The sequence below is a fragment of the Ochotona princeps genome, chromosome 28 (genome assembly GCF_030435755.1).
Source record: "Ochotona princeps isolate mOchPri1 chromosome 28, mOchPri1.hap1, whole genome shotgun sequence".
NCBI classification, from domain to species: Eukaryota; Metazoa; Chordata; class Mammalia; order Lagomorpha; family Ochotonidae; genus Ochotona; species Ochotona princeps.
This window is the reverse complement of record NC_080859.1, coordinates 817,628-832,323: the sequence shown is the minus strand read 5'-3', so window position 1 is coordinate 832,323 and position 14,696 is coordinate 817,628. Positions and strand designations below refer to the sequence as shown.

The 14,696-nt window shown below is 57.3% G+C and overlaps 1 protein-coding gene across 1 annotated transcript; it reads right to left on the bottom strand.

Moving 5' to 3' along the window:
* Positions 1-1,952: 1,952 nt before the first annotated feature.
* Positions 1,953-12,335, bottom strand: CRHBP (corticotropin releasing hormone binding protein). The gene is made up of 7 exons (XM_058656336.1): positions 11,995-12,335; positions 11,652-11,745; positions 11,320-11,477; positions 10,211-10,421; positions 7,263-7,405; positions 4,653-4,770; positions 1,953-2,305 (listed from the first exon to the last, which is right to left on the bottom strand). Exons 1-7 carry the CDS (start codon positions 12,073-12,075, stop codon positions 2,148-2,150), a joined length of 963 nt encoding a protein of 320 aa, XP_058512319.1. The 5' UTR covers positions 12,076-12,335; the 3' UTR covers positions 1,953-2,147.
* Positions 12,336-14,696: the final 2,361 nt, after the last annotated feature.

Here is a 14,696-nt window from a genome sequence, read left to right as displayed (position 1 = left end):
GTCAGCACATGGCTGCAGTTAAAAGCTTAAACCTAAGTGAGGCGCCATCTTCTGCTGGAACCACAGCCCACACTTCCAAGGGTCATGCGATTTCAGTGTAGGTCTGCGACGGACCTTCACAGTGACATCCAGAACAACACTGGACAAACATCTGGGCACCCTGGCCTGGCCCCATAGACACACGGAGAGCAAGCGGGGCCATGGTCTCTCTGAGTGCTTCAGTTAGGACGTCTCCTGCCCTGCCCTCGGTCACTGAGCAGTCAGATGAGCAAGCGGGAGTGTGAGTTCCCTTGACCTCGCAGTGTCACTTACAGAGCCGGGCCGATTCTTCACAAAGGCCGTTAGCACGCTGCAGGGCAGCATGACGCAGAAGTGGCAAGCTCTGACCCCTGGCACCACCATGTCTCAGCCCTGGTTTCCCCAGCACGAAGCAGAGCCAGGTGTAAAGGCTGCAGTTCGCAGCACGAGGAGCTCACCAGGACGCAGCCAATCCCGGCTTCCCCGGTGTCTGAGTTGAGGACATACGCACACCTCACTATCCTGTTTGTCATCCTGCAGTAGGAGCTGTGCTGCCGGGTTCCTCAGCCTGCTGTCTTATACACCATTACGCCAGTCGCTTCCCTGTCCCCACGGGCACTCAGTGTGGGCACGGGGGCTGTGCTGTAGAAGGGCTGGGAGAGTACAGCAGAGGCTCGTGCCAAGCAGCCCTGACGTGGAGGGGCGGGATGCACAGTGAGTGTGCACGGCTGTCCCCGGGAGCCCCTCCCAGAGGGACAGTGTCCATGGCTCTCCCAGGAGCCATGCCAAGGCTGACTCAGACCATTTTCGTGATGTTCCAGAACCCTCCACTCAAACCTCTTTCTCTTACCTGCATTTTCTCCCTCACATATGTGCTTTGTGTAGTTCATCCTAACCAGGAGAAAAAAAACCCTTAATTACTCAGGGGAAAGTGAGAGGTGATCGTGACAGAGGAACCATTAGAAGACGGGCCATCAGCCTGCCGTTCTGGGATCCTGAGGCTGTCTGTATCCTGACACGCTCTCTGTAAGGAGAGGGCACGCAGGCACAATCTCAGAGGGTCACCCTGGACAGGGCCTCCTCTCCAGCACTCCACTGCTGCTGCCCAGGGACCCGGTGCAGCATGTGCTACCAGAAGCCGCCCACCCTCCAGGAGTGGAAACAGAGCCATGAGCTTCCGGAGAGGTGCAGACAGGATGCTGGTGGCCACCTTCCCCAGCACAAGCTACTGCCCACTACGGAGCTCCCGAGGGAGGGGAGCCACAGTGGCCAGCTGCGGCGAGTCAGGACAAGGACACCAGAGGGCCTAGGTCCCTCCCGAACGAGCAGAGGCGCCCGGCAGGTTTGAAGCTGACAGGGACACAGTTGCCTGATCATGGATTCAGCTTTCTGAGGGACGAAGCCTCCAGGGTTTCATGGAAGTCATCAGGAGGAGCCAGAAGGTGCCTACGCCTCCCCCACCAGGCTCCTGGTCCCTCACTCCAAAGGCCTGCGCACCAGCCTGGCAGCTGTAGCATGGCCCACCTGGGTTTCCCTCCTGCCTGGCTGTCACATTGTGCGCAGGATCCAAGACCAACAGCGGGCACCACCACGGCCACCTCTGCCCCCTAACAGGGGCACTTCAGGGCCTCGGGCCTGAGCAGATCTGGTTCTGCAGCCAAGGAGAACCGAACGAGACGGTGGGTAGTGCAGCGCCAGGGTCGGCTCTGAGCACGTTTATTTACCTCTATTCATGGGCACAGCACTTCTGTCCACACAACTGGGTTTTGTCAGAGACAAGTGGCTACAAAATCAGCAAGAGCTACAACTGCCGCCAGGTGTAAACAGCAGAATAAACACACAGCTCCCTGTGGGAGACACTGGACGGCATGTTGAACCGCCTCTTTCTCCCTCTGTGGCCTGGAGCCTGAGCCGCACGCCACAGGCTGCCAAGCTTCTGGTTAAGAACGTTGCTCCTGCCAGAGGGGTGGTTTCCCCCACATGGATCATCTGTAGATTGCAGAGAGCGGCCAAGTAGGAAAGTTCACACGTCTGTGCACAGGTGCTAGCATGTGCTGGAGGTGGGAAGGGTGGGGGTTCCAGCAGGGCACCAGGGTTCCCCGCCGTGTTGCAGTCACTGGTGCCGGGGCTCAGGGTCCCGACACACAGGGGGGCTGCAGGCTGTTCCCACTTGGGGCTTCCATGTCCTGTGGCTCCAGCTGGCGGTACTCCACAGTCATGCGGTTGGTGTGTCTCCCGCTGGAGACCATGCGCACCACAGTGCTGTCACAGCCGATTTTCATCTGTGCTGTCACGGGAGGGAAACAGAGGGACAGGTTTCCCAGCAGGCCAGCACCACGTAGGGCTGGGCCAGAGGGGCCCCTCTCTTCCCTGCCGCGGGATCCACACTCCAACCCTGCACGTGTAGGAAGCCCGCTTCTGCTGTTGCTTTCATCACACCACACACAGCCATCTGCAGAGAAGTGCCCGGACCTGGGCCTTGATTCTGTGTGCAGCACCACCCTGCAGGGGCCAGCGCTGGACACTTAGACAGGCCAGCACAACCCTTCATGTCACCTTCTGGGTCCAGATGGCAGCTCGGTTTACCCAGGAGTATGAGAAGTGGCTTGCATGATGAAGGGGCACACAGCACACAGAGGATTCAGTCTCAGGTCCACCTGCCTCACTTGGCCCACGCAGGGTCTCACGGTCCTGCCAGGATGTGCAGGCAAGGATGGGGTGGAGCCTGCCCCGGCTCACAGAACCCTGCTCACACAAGTGTGTCCTCTGGCATGCCCCACTCCGTTTCTAGCTGGCACAGCCCCTGTGTTAGGGACAAGGCATGTGAGCCTAGATGACATACAGCAGCTCCTGGTCCATGGAGGACACGGGAAGGGTAAACCCGCAATTACTTCCACATTACTTCCAGGAAGCTGATAATCCTCTACCGGAAATTCCCTTTGCTGGGCCCGACATGGACGGTCACAGGAAGGTCACTGCTTTCCTGACATGCCCCATCTCCTGTTCAATTGATGTAACCTTGAATAAAAGTCTCTTTAACGTTCGGGGTCCTGAGTACTTCTCTCTCATTGTTTGACAACTTACAGGGTGCTCTTGCGACATTGGGTCTACCGGGAGCCACAGAGTGAGATAATCCACAATGGCCCGGCACAGTAGCCTAGCAGCTAACGTCCTCGTCTTGCATGCACTGGGATCCCATATGGATGCAGGTTTTAATCCCGATGGCTCCACTTCCCATCCAGCTCCCTGCCTGTGGCCTGGGAAGGCAGTCGAGGATGGCCCAAAGCCTTGGGACCCTGCACCCGCATGGGAGACCTGGAGGAAGCTCCTGGCTCCTGGCTCAGGAACAGCTCAGCTCCAGCCATTACAGCCACTTGGGGAGTGAATTAGTGGATGGATCTTGCCCTCCGTCTCTGCTCTCTGTAGATCTGACTTTCCAATAACAATAAATAAAATATTTTTGTAAAAAATGATCTTTGTGCTGGTGTCAGTGATCTCAGTGATTCAGGAGGAAGTGCCTGTGGGCACGGTTACCCCAATTCCAAGCCCCAAGTGAGGACCCTTGGCTGGTCCCAACGGCTTCTTAGAGGCACCTCCTGCACTGGCCGGGGACCTCAGAGACCCACGTAGTGGCTGAGCGAGGCCACAGACCGCCCACTAAGGGCAGCAAAGAGCCCTCTGGTTTCCAGCCAATGGGGCTCCAGAGGCTGCCTCCCCTCGGCCAGAAGGCCTTGAGTGCTGCCCTACTCGAAACCTGAGTCTTTTCTTTTAATCCAGGTGTTTAGGGAAGTGGGGACAGTGCTGGTCTTGGGCTTACCTGTGCATGTGAACATGGGCTCTACTTCCAAGTCAGTGTGTGTGTGTGTGTGTGTGTGTGTGTGTGTGTGTGTGTGTTACGGTCCCAGCACTTGCTCAGGAAGAGAGGACTGCTGGCTGACTTGGTGGGCGAGTGGTCTGTGATGGCAGAGGGGAAGAGCTCATGCAGGAGACACAGGGTCCCCCAATTTCCCCATGCCTCACCTGGGGGATCCAAGCTGCCTGCTCCTGCAGCACGGCTCTTGGATTGAGCTCAGGGGGCCTGGCTGCTGGCAGTCAGGGTGCTGGGCGCTCCTGAACGTCCCAGTGGGCGCAGGAGTCCTGCTCATCCATGGAGTCCCGACACCACCACTGCCAGGAGCTCAGTGATCGCCTTCCCACTGAACTGGGACACCAGTGGTCCATCTGCCACTTCCCTTGTCAGTCCCCATGGAGAAGACCCCAAGAAGACGGAACGAACTGGAAAGCTCTGCCTGTAGGGCTGTTGTATAAGGACCACCCCCCCACTCACCTTTCCCACCCTGTTCCCAACCCCACTGTGTCACCCCACACACAGGCTCAGCACGTGGAAGCAGCATGTGGCAGTATGAGCTCAGCACGTGGAAGCAGCATGTGGCAGTATGAGCTCAGCATGTGTCCAAGGCTCCCCCCACTGTGTCACCTGTCAGTCACGGTGAACCCACACACTGGCTTGGCACGCAGGAGCCTGGGGTCTGTCCAGGGCTCTCCCCATTGTGTCACCTGTCAGTCACGGTGAACCCACACACTGGCTTGGCACGCGGGAGCCTGGGCACATCTACGAGGGTCAGACGTCTTACCAGGTCCACGGAACGGGTAGCAGAGATCAGCCAGGGGCATCATCTTGGAAGGGTCCAATCCGGCCCCGCCCAGGAGCTCCACGAAATCTCCCGTTCCCCCACAACCTGCTGAGGGCAGCTGTGAGAACAAATGGCAGAGAGAGGGATCTTGACATCCACGTAGATGGTGGTTGGCTGGCCACCTGACCAGCTGGCTGAGGGCAGGTCAGAGGGCGACTGCAAGCCTCCACCCCCACCCCACAGCCCTTGGCAGGGCCAAGCAGTTTAGCACCTGGAACTCCAGAAATTACAAGGTATTTAAGCAGGAAAGGGTCAGGGCAACCACTTTTCTCAACCAACTGAGTCACCGTTTTTCTGAATGTGTGTGCGTGTATTTTAAGCCCAAGGGGATCTGAATGAGGAAAGGTGAACCTGCAAGACGGGAGGCGTGTGGCAAGGGAGCGGACAGCCCGGCCTCCCTGGGTCCCTGCACGGACAGCCCGGCCTCCCCGGGTCCCTGCACGGACAGCCCGGTCTCCCTGGGTCCCTGCACGGACAGTCCGGCCTCCCCGGGTCCCTGCATGCACAGCCCGGCCTCCCCGGGTCCCTGCACGGACAGTCCAGCCTCCCCGGGTCCCTGCACACACAGCCCGGCCTCCCCAGGTCCCTGCACGCACAGCCCGGTCTCCCCGGTGTAGGAGGACATTGTGACCGTAGAAGGTCAGTGAGCACAGGATTACAGTTGTTTGGATATTTGGAGGAGAATATACCTGATGAGATGTCATTTGCATAAGAACAGTTGAGTGGACAGTATGTATATGAGAACACCTGGTAGAATATACAAAAGAGTTCCAAACAAAAGCATTGATGGTTTTGTTGATGAGCTCAATACTTCCTCCCTTATCCTGTATGGCCCTCAGTGTATAAAGTTTGATGCCACTAATAAACTACGGCTTTTGACCATCAGTCAGGGTCCACGCGTGTTATTATCGGCTCCGTGCACCAAGCCCATCGCTGCGGGACAGCGACACCCCGGGTCCCTACATGGACAGCTTGGCCTCCCCGGGTCCCTGCACGGACAGCTTGGCCTCCCCGGGTCCCTGCATGGACAGCTTGGCCTCCCCGGGTCCCTGCATGGACAGCCTGGCCTCCCCAGGTCCCTGCATGGATAGCTTGGCCTCCCCGGGTCCCTGCATGGACACCCTGACCACCCCATGGCCAGCTGTGAGGACTCGCTTCACAAATAGGATGTCCGCATGGACCCTCCCGTCACATCCCCTCTCTTTGGAAAGGGGTTTTCCTGTTCCTGGGTCACATCCTCTCTATCAGTAAGGATGTGCAGGAATTGTGAGATTGTGCAGGAATCTCACTCCAAGAGACACAATAACCCCAAGCTGACCACGTCTCATCCATGACCCCAAGAGACACAGTGGTCCTAACCTGACCACATCTCACCACAACCACGAAGGCAGTCAGATGGTCCCTCCAGTCTGCTGTCACAGGGAAGCCTGAATGACCCCACACCTTGCAATCAGTTCACACTGCTCCCTGGCCTGCACCTCAGCAGCTGCCCGCCGCCTTGCACTTCAACTTGAGTCCCTCGGCAGCAGAATGCTTTAGAAGGTCTTGGAAAATGGGAACCCAAGAACGAGCCTATTGTGCTGAAGACCTTCCTCCCACACAAATGAAGAAGTGGGCCACAGTGCCAGTCCTTTACAGCAGGCTCACACTGGTAATGTCAATGCCAGAAGCTGCTGCAGTGCCCTTGGACAGTGCATGGCCCTGTACACCCAGTGCTGCCTGACTCGTGCCTCTCCCTACCCTGCCCTCTGTCCCTCCTGGCACCCAGCAGCCTCTGGCCACTCTATGTCACCCAGGGTGGATAGTTCTCTTTCTACCCCACCAGAAGGCAGTCGCCCCGTGCACATGGCTGCCTTGGTCATACCAACTCTCGGTGCCATGTGTGTGGCCAGCACTCTGCAGAGCCAGGCTCGACCCCTAGGCAGGCACCACACCAGTCAGGCTGTGCCAGTGCATTCCTGACTTTTGCTATGGCCTGGGTGCACTGGGGGCTTGGAGGGGAGCTGGCATGCTTCTCTCACAGGCCTGGTCCCAGTCACTCATTTGCTCCAGAATTTGGGCACCTGAGACAGGAAGGGCTGTGTGGCCGACTCAGAGGAGGGTGCAGCCGGGAGAGTGAAGCAAGGTCAGCCTTGATTCTACAGCCCACACAGGAGCTCACCTGAGAAGGGCTCTTGATGAATGCTCTTATTTTAAAGCAACATGTACTGAACTGAATGCAAAGCAAACTGCTCTCAGAAACGCCTTCTGCGTTTTGCAATACAAAACTCCACTCCCTGATTTTCTGCTATAGTTGGCATCCTCCTGGCCCCGTTTTGTCAATGAGAGGCTTCCTGGGTGTGCAGAGAAAATTCTAGCTCTCTGTCAAGCAGCTGTGAGGATGAATCAGACCAGGCACTGCGAGGGAAGCACCAGCACAAGCGAGCCCGATGGTAATTACAGACCGCTGGAAGCGTCTGCACCAGGAGCAAAGCAGCCAGGGTTCAGAGCCTGACCTTGCACGCCCTCACCCCTGTGATACCGGGAGCTGAGGGGGGGTCGCTCCTTCACCTGCAGGCCACTGAAGCGGCCCAGGGCCAGGTCGGAGATCCTCACCACGACCGGGTAGACCACGGAGAAGCTGCAGTTGCGGCGCTGCTGCGGCACCACCAGTGTGAATCTTCCACTTGGGCTCGGGGAGACAGCGTTGCATGCTTGGGGGTGGAACACATGTGCGTTAGATACTCCGCGGGGCGCGCAGGCAGCACACAGCACAGGGTCATCTGCAGCCAAGGAACTAGGGATAACAATGGCCTGGCCGGCCGGCCTGCCTGTCACCAGATGTCAGTCAAGGCCAGGGGCGCCCTGACCACAGGCAAGCCAGGAATCTGGAAGAAGAGGGGTTGAAGGGGAGGCCAGGAGCTGGGCAGCATGTTAAGCTGCTGCCTGCAGTGCCAGCACCTTACATGTGCTCCAGGGCAAGTCCCAGCCGCTCCACTTTCCATCCTGCTCATGCTCCTGGGAGAGCAGCGGAAGGTGGCCCAAGTACTGGGACACCCTGCTGGAGCTCTGGGCCTTAGCCTGGCCCAGCCCTGACCAATGAGACCACCGTGAGAGTGAACCAACTGACGGAAGATCTCTCTCCATCTTCCCCTCTTTCTGTCACTCTGCCTTTAAAATAAAACCAAATCTTTCTTTTTAAAGTGAAACTAGAGGGCCCGGCAGCGCGGCCTAGCAGCTAAAGTCCTCGCCTTGCACGCGCCGGGATCCCATGTGGGCGCCGGTTCTAACCCCGGCAGCTCCACTTCCCATCCAGCTCTCTGCTTGTGACCTGGGAAAGCAGTAGAGGACGGTCCAAAGCCTTGGGACCCTGAACCCGTGTGGGAGACCTGGAGGAGTTTCCTGGTTCCTGGCTTCAGATCAGCACAGCACCAGCCATTATGATAGTTGGGGAGTGAATCATCAGACAGAAGATCTTCCTCTCTGTCTCTTCTCCTCTCTGTATATCTGACTTTGTAATAAAATAAATAAATCTAAAGATTTATTTATTTTATTACAAAGTCAGATATACAGAGAGGAGAAGAGACAGAGAGGAAGATCTTCCGTTCAATGTTTCACTCCCTAAGTGAGCCGCAACGGGCCGGTGCGCGCCAATCCGATGCCAGGAACCAGGAACCTCTTCCGGGTCTCCCACGCGGGTGCAGGGTCCCAATGCATTGGGCCATCCTCGACTGCTTTCCCAGGCCACAAGCAGGGAGCTGGATGGGAAGTGGAGCTGCCGGGATTAGAACCGGCGCCCATATGGGATCCCGGGTCTTTCAAGGCAAGGACTTTAGCCGCTAGGCCACGCCGCCGGGCCCTAAAATAAACAAATCTTTTAAAAAAATAAATAAAGTGAAACTAGAAGTCAGCCCATGTGCCTGAAGTCATATTGTTAATTTTAAATGATCAAATAAATCTTTTTAGCACTTTATGACAGTGACAGAGGAGGCTGCAAAGAAATGGACCACATTGAGGTTTGAAACTTTCTGCTGGCTGTTAGTAAGTTCACAAAAAATCTTCCCACGTGTAGTTTATATGAACAGCTGAGCCTTTTTTCATCTCAGATCTAGAATCACAAAACATTCTTTGAGAGGTGAGGGTGAGGTCAGAGGGTAAGAATTTGCCAATTACGAGACAACATTTTCTGATGGACCAGAATAGGTCAGAGCCACCGGTGGCCTCCTTCTGTTGTTTCATTCCACTTATTATAATGGAATTCCTTGAAGATTCCAGAAGCTTCCTGGATGATTCCAGGATATTCTGATCCCTAACATAGGAGAAACATCTGATTTTTTTTTTCCATCTTTGGAAACAATCTTTTTGGGATGACTTCTTTCAAAACTTTTATTTTCTTTACTAGAAATCAGAAGATCATAGTGTGTCACTGATAGAGCAAGGATGAAATCTGAGATTGATTCTGGTTCCCTGCTTGCCTTGCTCCCTGGAGACAGGGGCCCTCCATCGTCCTCCGCCAGCACCCACACCTGCATTCCCCGGCCCCTGGCCTGCTCCCTCTCCGATCTCTCCCAACTGCCAGCTCAGTCAGCACACTGAGCTGGGGCAGAACCCCTGCACCCATGGACACACCTCTCCCTGCCATCTTCCACATGCACCAACTCAAATCACTCCACCCTGCCTTTCCCCTCCCCCAGCTCAGTATCCCTGACTCCTGGACCTCTGCACACGAGCCAGCTCAGCCATGTCCGCCCTCCCCCCGGCCCTCTGCCGTACCTGCACACGAGCCAGCTCAGCCATGTCCGCCCTCCCCCGGGCCCTCTGCCGTACCTGCACACGAGCCAGCTCAGCCATGTCCGCCCTCCCCCGGGCCCTCTGCCGTACCTGCACACGAGCCAGCTCAGCCATGTCCACCCTTCCCCGGGCCCTCTGCCGTACCTGCACACGAGCCAGCTGAGCCATGCATCTGCCCTCTCGGGTTTATCCCCTTTTAATCCACTGGCTCTGGCTGGGAAGGTCTCTCATCTCCTTGCCTGTTTCTATCTTCCTTGGCACATCAGGGCCCTGCATGCAGCCTGAAGGCATGACACCATCACTGCTGATTTTCCAGACCTCTCTCATGCTTGGGGAAAAGCAGCAGTCAGATGACTGTGAGCTCATCCTGACATTCTATGCTTCACCTGGGCTGCTGAGGCTCCAAACACCCAGCAGACACACCCTAGACAGAGGCGCCCAGGCCTGCTCGGGTCTTTCCCAGAACAGCGCCTCTGCCCACTGTCCCTGTGCTCCCTTGGGCTCAGACTGGCTGTGGGAGATGATGAGGGGGCGTGAGGATCAGTGTTGAGGGTGCTGGGTGGCTCAGAGGACCTGGGAGGATGGTGGGGATCAAAGACACACTCAGTGTCTAGTAACAAACAGGAGATGCTGTTAAGGTCACTTCTGATGATGGTTTCCACTCCAGTCAGCTCCCGTCCACGCGCAGCAAGGCTGCCCTGTGCCAGGCTGGCCATAAGCCCACTTACGGAAGAGGTTTGGGTGTGTCCTTATGGTCACCGTGAAGCCGTTTCCTGGCTCATGGACCCGGAAGAAGAGCATGGCCACATTCTGCGAGGACGTGATGCCTCCTCTGCTGAGACCACCGGCACACAAGTCCACATAGCGTTGTGGCGTGGGTAGGGGGTGGTCCTGGGTGCTAGGGAACTTCTCTCCCTTGAGGATCCAGCCGTCGAAGACCTGCAGGAGAGCATGGGCCTGCAGGAGTACAGGGGGACTACAGATGCAGGGTGAGAGGCCGGCAGAGGCACCACACAGGGGCCCTCTTTCATTCACTCTTCTTTCTGAACCTTAAGGCTCCCACAGTACGCACATTCGCTTATGCCCACCTATTTCATGATTCCCTGGTAACTGCAGTGCCCACCACCATGGTTTTCTGGTCACCCCCTCCCAGCCCTGGTCAGCTCCTTTTCTTGCCCTGGTCAGAGAAATGGCCTGGGCAGCACTGTATCTGCCAGCCGCCGCATGAGGACCCTTAAACCGTTGAAAAACAGCATGTAAAGATGCCCAACTTGGTACAAACACTTTGGAAGCCTGTGTATTTCTTTCATATTGCACATTTCCACACACCTCCCTCCTCTTCCTTTCTGCCACACACACACACACACACACACACACACACACACACACACACTGCTTTAGCGTTCAAGCATGACACCTGCTAGTTTGTCCCAAGGACTGCAAACCCCCACACCCAACGTGGTCACGTCTGCACAGTGACTTGGGGCGAAGATCTCATTCTCTGATTGTCCAGTCCAGCCGTGTCTACTCCGGCACCCACAGTTGATGGCCACGCAGAGAGCCCAGCTGGCGGTGGGTCGGAGAGAGCCTGTTCCCAGCCTGCAGCGCGCGTCCTGCGGTTCCTTGGAGCTCCAGGACGCACAGGAGTGCATCTGGGGGAGATGGTGGGACCAGATCCTCAGGAGTGGCTGGGCTCCAGCAAGGCTTTGGGCCCCAGGGGCGCACTAAGTTTGGAGTCTCGGAGGGCTTGGAAGGGATTTTAAACCAGGGCCATACCCTGAGACAAGCTGAGAGTGGGGCCAGGGTCCAGGCGACCCCGCAGGGGGTGCGGCCTCACCTTCAGGAAGTCTCCACGTTGGCAGTCAAGCGAGGCATGGTCGGCTTGCACAGTGAGCAGCTCTCCCGGCTCTGCGATGAGGAAGGCGGCGCAGTGCAGCTGGGGCTCGTCCGCGGTGAAGGTGAACTGGCCCTGGAGGCTCAGCGCATCCAGGCAGCCTGTCGGGGGCACGCAGTCCGCACGCCTTCCCGGCGCCACCTCCCTTCCCCGCAAACCTCCTAAGACTGCTGCTTCTCCGGGACGGTGCCCTTGGTGCTCCTGGCCACCCACCCTGTGGGAAGACCCCAAGCCCCTGTCCCAGCACAAGCCCAACCTCCCGCTGTCCGACTCACGCAGCGCGCGGTGATAAGGCTCCTCCCCAGCCACCTCCCGTTTCGGGCTAGCGCCGAAGACCCGCCAAGGATCGTAATCCACCGCTTCCCGCAGCTGGCCAGGAAAACGGTTTGGTCCCGCCACGTTGGAGGGACCAGGAGTAGAGCTCTCCCTCCCGGCTCAGCAGAGTGGATAGTCTCCCTGGGCTCCCAGAGGACCCGGAGACCTGCGATCCCTCCCGCCAAGCCGTGGACACACGCAGCGAGCGCAGGGACAAGGGGGATGGAGGACCCAGCAGGGCAGCTGACCCCCAGGGAGGCTCAGGTGGGCAGGCACAGGGTCCGCGGGTCAGGGAGGGCTCACCTCGGCGGCACAGCTGTGTCCGCGGAGCGCCGACAGGCAGAGCAGAAGCAAGTGGCAGCGCACTCGGAAGGCAGGCGACATGCTGCTGTGCTCCGTGGTCCTGAGGGCAGCTTCGTCTAGGGTTCCCTCACAGGGCTCTTATACAGCAGTGGGAGGGCAGCTCCCCCGTAACCATGGGTTACCCCATCCCGGTGACTGCGCGCATGGTGATGACGAGGTCCAGCTGCCAGCCACAGGTTGTCGGTGCAGCCCGGCTCATTTCTCATGCCAGTCCCTGCAACTTGGGCAGGAAACACGTGGTGTCCCAACAGTGACATGCCTGCGTGCGTACAGCACCCAAGCCCACGCAGCCTTGCCATGTAGGCTCTTCTCACTTACCCCGGAGGGAACCTGGGTTCACTGAAACCCCAGCAACCCAGTGACAAGCCTTCTCCCCATCCCTATGGCTCTCTATCCTTAGGTTTGTTTTTTTTTAAGATTTATTTATTTTTATTACAAAGTCGGATATACAGAGAGCAGGAGACACAGAGAGGAAGATCTTCCGTCCAATGATTCACTCCCCAAGTGAGCTGCAACGGCCGGTGCTGCGCCAATCCGAAGCCGGGAACCTGGAACCTCCTTTGGGTCTCCCACACGGGTTCAGGGCCCCAAAGTTCTAGGCCATCCTCGACTGCTTTCCCAGGCCACAAGCAGGGAGCTGGATGGGAAGTGGAGCTGCCGGGATTAGAACCGGCGCCCATATGGGATCCCGGCGCGTTCAAGGCAAGGACTATAGCCACTAGGCCACCATGCTGGGCCCAATCCTTAGGTTTTTCTTCCCAGCACTTTCTTAATAGAAAGCTGGTTCAGGTGTCGGTGGACAGTGGATCTCAACTGAGCTCGGTGGCTGTACCTGATAGGTACACAGAGCATACCCCTGCAGCTCCACACCCCTGCAGCCCCACACCCCTGTAGCCCCTCATCCCTGCACACCCCTGCAGCCCCACACCCCTGCACACCCCTGCAGCCCCACACACCTGCCACTCCACTCCAGAGCCTGCTGATTCCCGCACTGCTGCTAAAATCACTATTCACAATCACAGCTTCACTTGCAGGAAACAGGTGTCTTTTCAGCTTCAAATACTTAGTTACCCAGGAATCCGCTAGTGGTGTCACACTTGATACTTTCAGAAGGGTCTGAGTGCTGGAGGCAGCAATCAATCAGGAGCTCCACCCACACACCCTGTACCCACCGTGCCAACAGAAGGCACAGCAAAAGAACACCCAGGACACAGATCCCACTGCCATGGCCTCCCGCCCACCCCAGGGACAATGTAGAAGCTGGGCCTGTGGCGAGGGAACAGAGAGCTGAGAGGAGCAAGGGCAGTCTTCCCTGTGCACCTGCCCCCCAACCCTGTCACAGCATGGCCTCACCCCAACATCAACCACTCACGGGGAGCCCTGACTCTCCCACGTGGTGACCTAAAGCTGGGTGCGGCTGCAGCTCCATGCCACCTGTTAGCACAGCCACGGAGACAGCCCTCTCACACACGTTTACTGTCATACATTCCCAAGTGTCTACACATCACGTTTACTCACTACTCTCAACTTGTGGACCCTGCATGTACACATACATTGTCACTGTACACTCTCATGCACCTACACACACGCACCTACTCAGGCTGTCACACACATTCATTCACACACTTAACACTTTCACATGTCACACGTACATATACATTCCCTCATGCACACACAGATGATCCTGACACCTCTCAGGGGTCACCCCAGGAAGAGCTGGGAGAACAAGGCCAGCTCCGCTGGGGGTTGCAGCACCTGACCCCACACATCCATCCACAAATCACAGTACCACCTGAACCCCCACCTGCCTCCGCCCAGATCAGGCACGGGGTAGTTGACATGCAGGCAGCATTTACGACACGAGTGCAAACAGGTTTCTGTTAAATTAAGGGTCGGTGGTACAGACCAGAACCTGTGAGGAAAACTGACAGTGGAGAGCAGCCCAGAGCCAGGGAGCGTCTTGCTGAGGGTGAAGGGGAAGGGACATTGGGAAGGGATACAACCAAGGGCTCCAGAACACGGTGGCCTGCATCTGAGGACACAGCATAAAAGACTGGTCATCACATGGTCAGCTTAGTGCCCAAGAGTCTTCCAACCAAGCCGCATGGTGCCTCACCGGGTTCCGAGTTCCCAAGCTGCTGGTACTTCTACTCCCCTCCGTCTCTCCAGACAGCCTTTCCAGGGCTGGCGCTACAGCCCCTGGCAGTACTGGAGCTGTGCCTCCCACCATCCCATGGGGGCAGGAGGGCCAGGAATAGGACATTTTTCCTTGCACGAGGCCCAGAACAAAGTGAAGGCCACAGCAGCCACAGTACCAGAACATGAGCCGCACGTCCAGCCCCTGAGGTGGGGCGAGACCAGACAAGTGCCAGGGATGGTGTGGTCACCTTGGGGACATGGCTCACACACCCAGCTGGGGCACGATAGTCTCAGTCACCAAGCTGAGGTAGGGGCCGTGAGCAAACCGGGACTCGAACAGTCACTGTGGTACTGAAGCCAGTGCTGCCAACAGCGGCTCCCCTGCATAGTGATCAAATTTAAGAAATAAAGACGACAGATGAAACCAACCTCCCAAGACATGTCAGCAAAGTCATGCTCATTCGCACTAGGGGGACCTGCAGCGAGAATGAGTTTGGCTACTG